An 11,311-nucleotide genomic window follows, 5' to 3' on the forward strand; every position below is an offset into this window, starting at 1 on the left:
AGGTCTCTGTTGTTTTGTAGATAGTTCCATCGATTTATTTGCTGCTTGGGGGCGGGAGGCCTGACGCCCATCGATATGGCGGACCCGCCTGAAGGTCCAATTGTGGTGGAGACGGACAGCCCCGCGCCACCGAGACGAACGACGCGTCCAACGAAGCCCAGCGAGAGAATCCAGGACACGCTCCATAACACACGCCCGAAATGCTCTCCCAACAGTCATCTCAATCAATTCCAATCAGCTACAGCTTACGCTCCTCTTTATTCTACGTCATAGCGCATCAAGTCCTATAGAGACAAGGACAAGTCCGGTCTCTCAATAAGTCTGCAGCATACATTCATACATTCATTTCCATCGGATTGGCAAGACCAAATCAATACGATGATCTCCGCATTGATAGCCCGTGGCATGGGTCCTGTCTTAAATACAGCAGAAGACGAGATGTGCCCAAGCTCGACTAATGCCGACGATTCAAATCTACAGTCTTTTCAGTACTCCACAACCTCTGATCAACTGTGGTTAGCGCGGCTTCCCTGTTTTGTCCCCGTGATCCAACGGCAGGAGCTATTCATAGAGAAAGTCAGCAGTGTAACGTCATATATGATTTCGAGAGCGCCAGCGATCTTTCTTCGTAGCTATAAAATTTCCATAGCCGATAAAGTGTCCAGGGTAGCTCTCCCTGGCTGCAACAACCTGGGTACCTCTCATGGCACGCAAATATGCCCGGTGTCTAGGTATCTTGCCACGAGCCCGCATAGCCCATTGGCGGGGCGTCCGCGTCATCATTGCCAATTTCGGGATCTGGGCGAGAGGATGCTTCAGCCTCTCCAACTAGTCAACGTAACCTCAACCCAACTCAAGGCAGCAAGTATTTCGAAATTATTAAATAGCCCAGGTTTCCGCTGTGTAAAATGGTCCACCGGCCCGTCTCTGTTGATGTCCCACGCCGCCGAGGAATGGAAGTTCACGGCTTTTTCCCATTGTCGCACCTACTACGAGCAGCACGGAGATCAGACGGCTAGCAGTCTCCACCCCAGAGGCCCTAATTCAAGATATCTTGTGTTATGCATCTAGCAGAGCTCTACCATACTTTTCTTTTGGCTTGGTGAAGCTGGGGCAAGTCATGATCCTGTCTCGGAGCTCAAGCAGGGTTATCCTATATCTCGGGTTAGGGTTGAAGATCCACCTCAAGACATTGTTAAGATCATCAGACAATGGGAGGATCGACGTAAGGAGGTTGTGATTTGCGGTGTATGCCCGATAGTTCAAGTCTTCAACAGATGCCTGTCCCCATGGGCTGAGTCCGCACGTCAGGTTGACCAGGATTATTCCCAAGCTCCAGATGTCGCTGGGCCCGCACATATGATGGTGTAGCTCCCTTGTTCCAGAATCCAGACACTCTGCTAACGTAATATGAGTCAGTAAGAGGCAAGCTAATGTAGTGTAAAGAAAGAGCTTTAGAGCACGCACCAGGGCTCATGTAGGCCATAGACCCACGGGTACTGTTTTCAGATGTTGCATTAGTTGTGGCAAAGCCAAAGTCTGCCAATTTGACTGTTTGTCCGTGGTTGAAAACTAGGATATTTTCCGGCTTAAGGTCCTGATGGTAGATGTTGCATTTATGACAGTATTCCAGAGCATCAATGATTTGAAGGAAAATATTTTTAGACAGCGTATCGTTGCCAACGTACAGGCCGCGTTGTGTTATATTTAGGAATAGATCTCCCTCTTCACAATATTCAATGACAACATAAATGCCCTCAGGTCTGTCTAGAAACTTGTGTATATCCACAACGTTGGGATGTGCGGAGGCTTGGTGGTGAAGTTGAATCTCTTGGTGATAGTTTAAGAGCTGCGAAGCATCTAGACGAGACCCATCGGCATGGAATTTATTGAGACACTTGACAGCATGGCGCGTACCAGTATTGACATCGGTAGCCAAGTACACCACGCCGTAGGAGCCGGTCCCTAATATACTTTTCAATTGAAGGGAACCTGCGAGCATTTGTCCTAGTCTCTCCATGAAACCAAATCGAGTCAAGGAATAGGGAGTTGTATACAGACACCGATAATAATTAAAAATAAAGCAAAAAGTCAGAGGAAAGACAAGCTAGTAATATGTAAGTCGGGTACAGCAGGGCATGCGACGTCGGGACGTCATCTGCGCTTTGCGCGTAACACCCATCGACAATTTGGTGCACATCGATAAGAGAATCTGTGGCAGCCACTAGCAGGTATGACTGAGGCCCCTATTGAAATTTCGATGTCACCCTTTGCTATGGAAAAAAAACGAGCGTAGTACGTACTGAAGACCTCCTTCTCCCGCCACCAAAAAGAGTCAAGCATCAAGTGGTTGAAAAGATCATGGTGCCGTCATAGCAGCTGCGTGTGCATTGTACGATGGCACAACGAGCATGTGCACTGATTGGATCAGCCAATGAGGGTTGAGAGGCGCAAGTTCCGGCCGATCTTCACACTGGCTCTTGTTGCCATAAAATGTGAATCCATTTGTGAAGCGCAGCAAAGATCCGTTGACACTTGACAGATGCCTGCCTAACATAGCCCATGCTAGTGTGATATGGGCGCTGTACGCATGACCACACCTATTTGGACCATCATGCGACCCTTTCAGCAACGCAAGACAAAGACTGTAAGGAGCAAGCACGAGAAGTGGCGAAAGTGGATGCCGTGAGGAACAAGATTCATGTCCCTTTACTCAGCGGAGAAGAGCGGTGTAACGTTGACAACTGCCTCATACAGGTATGTACATACCAGGAGTCGAACCTACTGGTAGGTACCAGCACTGAGACACCGGACCACATGCAGTCAGCACGGCGCCGCATCCCAACTGTATTTCCGGCCCTTCAGTGGCCCAATGCCCGCCGGCCACTCCAGCACTCACCAACATTTGCACCTGCTTCCATTAATTTTATCAATTGATGATCAGCCCGGCTTGCCTTGACTGACTTCGGCCATTCGTCGCCATGATAATCTGCCTATCCTGCCTACCTCACTGTATTAATGGATACTGAACTACCTACGCTTGGTGATGTCCTTGTGAACGCTGCCTCGCCACCATGGACTTTGCATGCCTTCACGGCTCATCTCAACCGGCACTGCTGTCTCGAGGCTCTTCTGTTCGTTCTCGACACCCAGCATTATGCCGCGTGCTACGAAGGCCTTGTCAGATCCAACTCTGCGTCATCCAGCAATAGTAACTCGGTCGCTAAGCTATGGCGAAATCTAATAACGCTCTACATCCTTCCCACTGGCCAGCGACAACTCAACATGCCTGAACAGGAGCGAGAGCATCTACTGCATCTCCCACCTGAACCTCCACCCAATCCATCTGAGCTTCACGAAGCTTGTCGATGCGCATATGATCTCCTGAATGACTCATTAACCGCGTTTTTCCGGACGTCGGAGCCGATGCAAGACACAGAGGACACTCAGTCGCCACCCGACCGACAACCACAATCGCAGGCTGCAGCGACAGGCGAGGATCAAGATGGGTGGCTTCGTCATCTGTTTGGAACAAATGCTAAGCGTTGTAAGCAGTTGGTTCTTACCTTGGGTTGTACGCACGCGAAATGATGTGCTACCAGACTCTCTGGGACCTACACGAACCCAAGACTCGGAACACGGGTTGTGAGATTTATCGGCTACAAGCACTATGATGAAACAGTTAGGTACATGTTCCATGACATCTGTCTGTATCACCCAACACAACATGGGGCGGCTGGTATGCTGCCATCAACGGTCATAAATGTTCTGGTTAAACCGCGCCTTGCCGTTTGCCTCTCCTCTGCACGAGCGTCTATTCAATCATGTCATGACGTTAACAAGATATGAACGAAACTATTATTTCGTCCTCATCAAACTGGATTTTCGCCACTAGATCCCAGAGGCTTTCTTATGCCTTGCTAGTAGTAGCCGATGGCCGCCATCATTCTCGAAGGCAATGACTCCTCTGTTCTGGTGAATGGCAGCTCTGCAGGGAGACCGGCAGTTGGTGTCTGGTACCTCCAGATGTCTGCTTGCCGCTTCTTGGTACCGTCAAGCATTGTGGCAGGTATGTCTTGTCCCCGATATTCACCAGATTTGTCGATGGATAGCCAGTCACGCGACCTGTAGTTAATAGGCCCACAGAAATGGAAAATAAAAGAGGTGGGCGGGAGTTTTATCCAGCATGACGCACGCCTTGGAACGCTTCTCTCTGACTACCACTTCAATCAATTTGTCTTGGCCAAAGCATTCTATATCTTAGCACATCGGTCGCATAAAGACAAGGACCATTCCCGTCTCTCCCAAGATTAATTCTTTAGTATAAATTCAAATTCGTGGGATCACGAGACCAAATTATTATCATGCTTAGTGCATTGGTAGCTCGTGCCATTGTCCCTTTTCCAACCACAACCAAAGCCAACGTGTGCCCGAGCGCATCTGATGCCGACGAGTTAAATTTACAGCCTTTTCAATACGCCAAACAACTCGAGTTGGCAAGGCTTCCTTGTTTTAGCGATGTCTCTGTAACACGACAGCAAGAACTATTCTTGGGGAAAGTCGAGCAGTGTAATGTCATATTTGATTTTGAGAGCGCCAGCGATCTATCTTCAAAATACATCAAGACCCTTGCGCTCCAAGAACTACACGACTATGTCAAGAACAATGGGTTCTTGATCGAAGAGCCCATGTGGCAGGTGGTAACGGAGATGTTTGCCAAGAATGTCTTCCGACCCGTGTTGCAATACGAGAATAGCCAACTAGAGGTGTTTGACTTTGAAGATGAGGAGGACGACCTTGTTTTGGAAGTTGCCTGGGCTCACGTCGAGCCTGTTTATGAGCTCTTCGATGTCGTCATGCAGAACAAATTCTTCTTGACCACAAGCATGGCCGAATCCTACATCGATGGTAAATTCGTGCTGTGCCTTCTAGCCCGATTGAGATGTCAAGATCCTCGAGAGCGAGGGCTCCTCAAGACAACACTACACAGCATATACCGCGAATTCCGTAACCACCGCACCTTCATCCGTCAGTCTATCAACGGCGTTCTGCTCCAGTTTGCTTATGAACCAGATACACCATTTGGCATAGCCGAGCTCCTTGAAGTTCTCGGCTCCATCTTCAGTGGTCTATGCAGTCCTTTGAAAGACGAATACAAAGACACCATGATGCGGGTCTTGATCCCTCTGCACAAGTCCCCCGCTTTGGGCAGATACCATATTTGGCTCGCATACTGCATTACCCAGTTACTGGGAAAGGATCACTCTCTTATACAAGCGGTATGTCAACTACCATCTCAGATATTTTTACAGTAGTTGTGCTAATAAAGAACCAGGTGGTGCTTAAGATATTGCGATACTGGCCAAAAGTGAATAGTACAAAAGAGAAAATATTTCTCGATGAGATGGAGGAAATACTAGAGCTTGTTGATGATGAGGGATTTTCTCAGATACAGGATAAAGTTTTCCATCAACTGGCCAAGTCTATAGCTAGCTCACACTCGCTAGTTGCAACCCGTGCATTGCATTTTTGGAGCGACGAAAGATTCTGCAGCCGTGTAAGGGCCAATATTACTACTATTCTTCCAATCATGTTCCCGTCCGTTTACGAGAGCTTCAATTGTCACTGGAATAAGTACAACTCTCTCTGCATATCTAGTTAGTCCATTACTGATTCCCGATACAGGCCTCTACGGAGCAAGATTAATGACCTGATGGAGTTCTTTATAAGAACAAGTCCGCAGCTGTTTGACGACTGCTGGTATAGCTACGCAGAAAAATGCGGTAAAGTAATAGCCCAGGAGGCTAAGCGGGAAAAGAGGTGGGAGATATTGCGTCAGATGGCAGAAGGGTCCAAAACTTAGCGTTGTTGAAGCGATCCGTGAGCTCTTCATGTTCTTGTCGGATAAAACTGCTTCTGTTGATAGAACAAGCTAGTTAACAATGAGTCTCATGACGTAACAGTTCTATTTTCTCCTTCTCTTCGATGCTTTATACGCTTTGGAGAGACAAGAATGACCTATATCAAAGTACGTTCTTTCCTGTATCAAAAATAAGTTCAAACATTGTAAAGTAGGATTCTTGTCACGTTACGAGTCATAGGTGTATCTTGTTTTGTGGTGCACAAGTCCTCCATCTAGCCTGACAGTGTCATCTACTCCAGTTGGCAAAAGTCTCCAAGCCTTCCAAACTTGTTATATCTATGATTGTATGACTTGTAGAAATTATGTCAAGTCTGCTTGTTCAATCAAGAGAGGTATCCGGCAGTTCCATAGAGGCGCTCGATGCGCTGCTGGTCCTGAACTTGCTTGGTCTTTGTCGGAGTCCTGCATCTGGCCCGGCTTACTAGTGCGAGATTTGGGATGGCTATTCGAAATGGGAAGACGCTGGTATTGAAAGGAGGTGCACAATTATGTGCGTGCATGGTAGTACATATCAGGCCACACAATCGATGAGGTGGATGAAAGAAGACCCGCACACTATGGGGACCTCAGGTAGATGGACATGCCCCGCCGCCCGCACCAATAAATTTCCCTCTGGAACTCAATGTTCTCATTGCCAGCTTGAGCATCGCCTGCCTAAAGGGGTAAGCGTCAACAGTATTTCATATCTGGTTTCCTAAAATTATTTGAGGTGCCCAGATAGCTATATCGTTTAACTTGGTTGTCTTGGAGGATGCCCAATTGCCTATCGACATACAGAGGACTAGAACAGCCTGTCCGCAAACTGAAATTTAGTTCCTGATGATACCGCAAGGAACCCCTAATGTATTGTAGCTTTGGATATGGACAAGTCTATAAAAAGTACATAGCATGTTAGGAAGCGGTGCCTGGCGCCGTTTCTGGAACTTGGGGCAACCAGCACTTTCTCATCTTCTCTCCGCTCCCCGCTGGCTACAAGAATCTCTCTTGTCCTCCGAACACAAATATGTTTCGAGGACACGTTGGGCTTTGCCGCTACTTTACCACCAGCACACTACCTCTCCGCACATTCGCCATGTCCAAAGTTTTCGTTGGGTTGGTTTCCAATTCAATAGGCCTCTCTGCATATGCTGATTTTGCAATAGGAGCCTTCCTTGTCATATCGACTCGGACTCTCTGAGGCAAGAGTTCCAGAAATTCGGAACCGTCACCGACGCGGCAGGTTTCCCCCCCGTCTTGGATAGCAGCATTCGGTTTAGACGTCGACTAATCCCCCTTAAATACAGGTCGTCATCATAGGCCGGGAAACTGGCCGCAGCCGCGGGTTTGGCTTCGTCACTTTTGCGGATGAAGAGGGATCAACCAAGGCAATTTCGGAGGGCAATGGAATGGAGTACGCGTAAATTTTGGAATTTCTCAATTGCCATGGCGCGTGACTAACATTGCCAGGATAAATGGCCGGCGTCTTTCAGTCGTCCAGGTAAGTCATTTGCATGAGCTCCGGATGATGAATGTGTCGCGGAGAGCATTACTAACGAGAATTTAGAGTGCTGAGCGTCCGAGAAACGACTACGGTCGACGAGGTGGGGGAAATGACTTTGGTCGACGAGATGAGAGGAACGACCGTGGATACGGTGGAGGCGGACGATCTGGAGGGTACTACTAGAGTTGGGCGCTTCAGTCGCCAATGACTCCGTTCGTTGCCAGGAGCACTCCCCTAGTAGCAACTTTAAGAATCCCGAGTAGCGATTTTGGGGCACCATATTGCTTCCCAATAACCTTTACAGAAGCTAAGGCTGTCGGACCGCGAAAGGGGACACAAATCATCTTATGGATATCATTTGTACGAGGACTTCCAGGGTGGAGTGTGAGATGGCCACTCGTTTATACCTTTTATGTCACATTCAAGATATGCAAGGTGATGGTTTTGAATTGTAAGACTCTTTTCTTGCTATGAGATGAAGAGGGGAGTTGTACAATACTTCAGCAATACATCTCCAGTGTGGAATAGCGTATGACGCAGGGCAGCTCCAGCCAGAATCAGTCTCTCTTCAGACAACTAGACTTATTGGGGTTTATTTTCGACACACCATCCCAATCTTGTCCTTCCTGTTTGTGGTCATCAGATTTGTCCATACCAGTGCCCTCATTGACAGCTGGCTGAATGACGTCGTTGGTGGATGGTTGGCTGTAAAAATTTCGTAAGTATAGCAGACATATGCCTGAAGGAGAGTATGCTTACAGTGTCTTTAAATGAAATGCTGTATCTTCAGCATGGCCGTTGTTAATAGCAAGATTGAAATCGTCCTGGCTGGTCCCAATGTAATCCTCGTCTATTTCCTCGGAGGTCTCCATAGTGACGTGAGGAAGGGATTGTGTCCAAAGTTGTCTCTGCCGTTAGCCGCTGTAGACGGTGGGATTGAAAGAATGATAAAGATGGTTGAAATGAAGTCCGGTGACCCCATATATATGCTTTTTTAAAAAAATTCCACTCGGCGATATGGGGAACACTGTGGCGCAGCGGAGAGTCGTGCATAGAAGAACAATCGCAGCGCCTGGGGTTGGTTGCTGGAATGGTTGCATGACGCGGCTCATGAGGTCACGTACCCAGTACCGATATATGGTTCTGAACAATTTGCAATGTGAGGTATCAGGCATGTCCCGCTCTGCTTTCTACGCTGTGGCCAAGTTTCCCCTGCGCTTTATAAGTGGATTTGGGAACCTGTGGTATTCTTCCACCTTGGCTGTTGCCTAAAATATATGTTCCGGGCCAGTCACGAATATATCCAATTCGCGAATCGCCCAGTCCATTCGCGAAGGGCCCGGGCCAACCACGAATATCCACATCCGCGACTGGCCCGGAACATATATTTCTGCATGCCGTTACGACAAGATGAACCCTCTTCGCAATTCCACAATGTGGCAACAGGAGAGCCTTGTGTGTGAGAAAAGACCTGGCCCTTGAAGCAATACATGAAAGACAATTAGTGAGCTATCTGGACAACGCTCTCTGTCTCAGCACTGGCTTATGATTAAGCCATGAGGTGCAGGTAGATCTCCTAGTAGGGATGGATTTTGAAGTTTGACAAAATGCACTTTCACTGGTTATCCTACATTTCTGATCTAATTTACATTTTACCCAGACCCTTATGTCTGTTGAAGTTATTGTAGTCATGAACTCTTGCCAAGTGAGCCTGGAAGGTTTGGAGCTCATGGAATGTAGCCTTCTTGTCACGGCATCTTGGCTCAGGGCATATCACCGCCCGTTCACCAAGTCCTTTGAGGTGTCGAGATATCATGTGGTCCCTTGCTCGATAAGTAGAGCAAAACTTGTTAAGCCTTTGGTTTATAGGCGCATACTCATCCCAGAAGCAAAAAAACACATTGGTTTGTATCGCAGCTTTGAGGAAACTCATCCGTTCCTGCTTTCATCTCAGACTTCACACGCCGGATTTCACGCTCTTTCCCAAGAAGTATCATTGCATTTGTAGTGTAAATGCGATGTTTTAGCTTCGTTTCATCGTTTAAATCGCATGTATCGGCGCATATAAGCTCCGCTAGCAGTCGGCGCTCTTTCAGATTGTAAGAAACTTGGGGATTCCATGCGTCGGGACCAAGATCAAGGAATGAACCAGCATCGTCCTTCAATTGGGTATTTATTTCTATCGTGCTTAACCAGCATCGTCCTTCAATTGGGAATTTATTTCTATGCTGTCGTCCTTCAATTGGGTATTTATTTCTATCGTGCTTATATTGTTGAAAAATTCTTGTCGCGTTGTTGCCTTAGCCAGCTTTCGGAGATATGCTCTAGTTGATCGCACCTTGTTTTCCACCGCACGATACATCTGATAAAGCTTGGTCCCGCTCACTTCTGCTTCTCTTATACTCCCAGACTCGCGACGAACTTCTTGGCTCAAGCTATCCCGAAGTTCGATAACTTTGACTAGCGTGGGGTCGGTTCTGATGTGCTCAAGGTCAAGATGAGTAGCATTGGTCGGGGCTCGTGGATCGACGTGGCGGCTCATATGGCCAACAGCTTTCTGTAAGGGAACGGCCCCACTTTAGGACATAGCTAGCTCGAGTCAGAGCTTCCTTCGGAAGCTCTTACTCTCCTTGTGAACAATCGCATTATCCAAGTCGCACTTGACCTTGCTCGTGCCCTTGTACCGTTACATATTGTTCGCCTGCACCTCATTGCAACGGCTGCATAAAGTCAACTAGTGAAATAGAAAACAATGACAACATCTTAACTTCAACGCCTTCTCCGGAGCCGCGCCGGATGCAGTATGGATTTAAAATTTGCACAAAACCTGTTACAGGACCCAGCCTCTGGAGGTAGTAAAGGTAGGTGTGATAACGAAGCGCCTCGGTGTCGGAAGTTCGGACCGTTCCATCGCTAGTTCATACGGCCTGCCTAAAGATTGGTTTGTCTCTAATGTCCTTGCGCTAGTCAAACTCGAGTGAGCGACGCGGTGGGCGAGCTTTTATTTTGTAAATATCTTGGACTGTCTGAATGTTTGCCTCAAATACTTGATCGAGGAGAGCAAGAGCCAACAGATGAAGGATGGCATCAAACAAAAGATCATCAACCTCGTAGAAGATGAAGGTTTTCCTGCGTAGTCGCAGTTAGAGACTGATAGTAAGATGATATTATTAATATTTAGTACTCACGGATTCTCTCTTCTCTCCCAACCTTTGGTGAAGCGAAGTGTTACTTCCATGCACGCCGATCGATCGAGTACCTCCTGTCGCGTTACGCGGTTGCACTTCTTGTATATTCCTGAATCTGTCTTTTTTCCTACACAGCGGAATTACGGTTGCTCCAACTATCGGTGGAGTCCTGGAAGCTGGAAGCTCCTTTCCCGTCGGGGCCGCGAATCGCCAGAATATCCCTTCCTCCTTCTGCCGATTTGAGAAGTACCAACTTGACATCGCCGTATGTAATTGTTTTAAAGTCGTCTTCTTTGGGGTCCCATTTGCCTGCATGTTCCTCCGATTCCATGTCTTCGTCTTCATTACCGAAATAGTGATCATTAATAGCTTTCTGGCTCAGCTTCTTGTACGCCAAGACCCGTGGACGTGTTGCAGTGTATGCCTGCAAAAGGATCAGGAGCGCCAGCTGTATTCGTTGGCGCTCATCCGGAAAGACCGATGTATCATGAACCCAATGATGATGCTGCACTAAGTAAACATCATCGACATCCATCACAGGCTTCTCATTGACCGAAGTGTCAAGCTTGTAACGAATTGTGAGATATCCATTAACATACTACCACATGTAAGTAGACGTCCAGCTCTTGATGAGATGTCCATTAACATACTACCCCACATGTAAGTAGACATATCACAACGATGTCTAGCTCTTGAGGTGGCGGTGTTCTTACATCATTA

At 47.6% G+C, this 11,311-nt stretch overlaps 5 protein-coding genes across 5 annotated transcripts; 2 read left to right on the forward strand and 3 right to left on the reverse strand.

The window, feature by feature from the left end:
• Positions 1–1,059: 1,059 nt before the first annotated feature.
• MAA_11474 (Ankyrin repeat protein) lies at positions 1,060–2,020 on the reverse strand (the record flags this gene model as incomplete). The annotated part of the gene is made up of 2 exons (XM_011413468.1): positions 1,060–1,400; positions 1,468–2,020. 2 exons carry the CDS (start codon positions 2,018–2,020, stop codon positions 1,060–1,062), a joined length of 894 nt encoding a protein of 297 aa, XP_011411770.1.
• Positions 2,021–3,018: 998 nt separating this feature from the next.
• Positions 3,019–5,863, forward strand: MAA_00951 (Protein phosphatase 2A, regulatory B subunit, B56; the record flags this gene model as incomplete). The annotated part of the gene is made up of 6 exons (XM_007818949.2): positions 3,019–3,547; positions 3,687–3,739; positions 3,931–4,069; positions 4,384–5,279; positions 5,336–5,634; positions 5,686–5,863. The coding sequence occupies 6 exons, from the start codon at positions 3,019–3,021 to the stop codon at positions 5,861–5,863; spliced, it is 2,094 nt and encodes a 697-aa protein (XP_007817140.2).
• A 1,132-nt stretch (positions 5,864–6,995) lies between these two features.
• MAA_00952 (Nucleotide-binding, alpha-beta plait) lies at positions 6,996–7,586 on the forward strand (the record flags this gene model as incomplete). Its single annotated transcript, XM_007818950.2, has 5 exons — positions 6,996–7,015; positions 7,066–7,142; positions 7,220–7,313; positions 7,370–7,400; positions 7,467–7,586. 5 exons carry the CDS (start codon positions 6,996–6,998, stop codon positions 7,584–7,586), a joined length of 342 nt encoding a protein of 113 aa, XP_007817141.2.
• A 374-nt stretch (positions 7,587–7,960) lies between these two features.
• On the reverse strand, positions 7,961–8,275 carry MAA_00953 (uncharacterized protein; the record flags this gene model as incomplete). The annotated part of the gene is made up of 2 exons (XM_007818951.1): positions 7,961–8,108; positions 8,163–8,275. The coding sequence occupies 2 exons, from the start codon at positions 8,273–8,275 to the stop codon at positions 7,961–7,963; spliced, it is 261 nt and encodes an 86-aa protein (XP_007817142.1).
• A 2,443-nt stretch (positions 8,276–10,718) lies between these two features.
• Positions 10,719–11,126, reverse strand: MAA_11475 (uncharacterized protein; the record flags this gene model as incomplete). Its single annotated transcript, XM_011413469.1, has 1 exon — positions 10,719–11,126. One exon carries the CDS (start codon positions 11,124–11,126, stop codon positions 10,719–10,721), a length of 408 nt encoding a protein of 135 aa, XP_011411771.1.
• Between the last annotated feature and the right edge of the window lie 185 nt (positions 11,127–11,311).

Source organism: Metarhizium robertsii (genome assembly GCF_000187425.2).
Source record: "Metarhizium robertsii ARSEF 23 chromosome Unknown MAA_Scf_8, whole genome shotgun sequence".
Lineage (NCBI taxonomy): Eukaryota > Fungi > Ascomycota > Sordariomycetes > Hypocreales > Clavicipitaceae > Metarhizium > Metarhizium robertsii.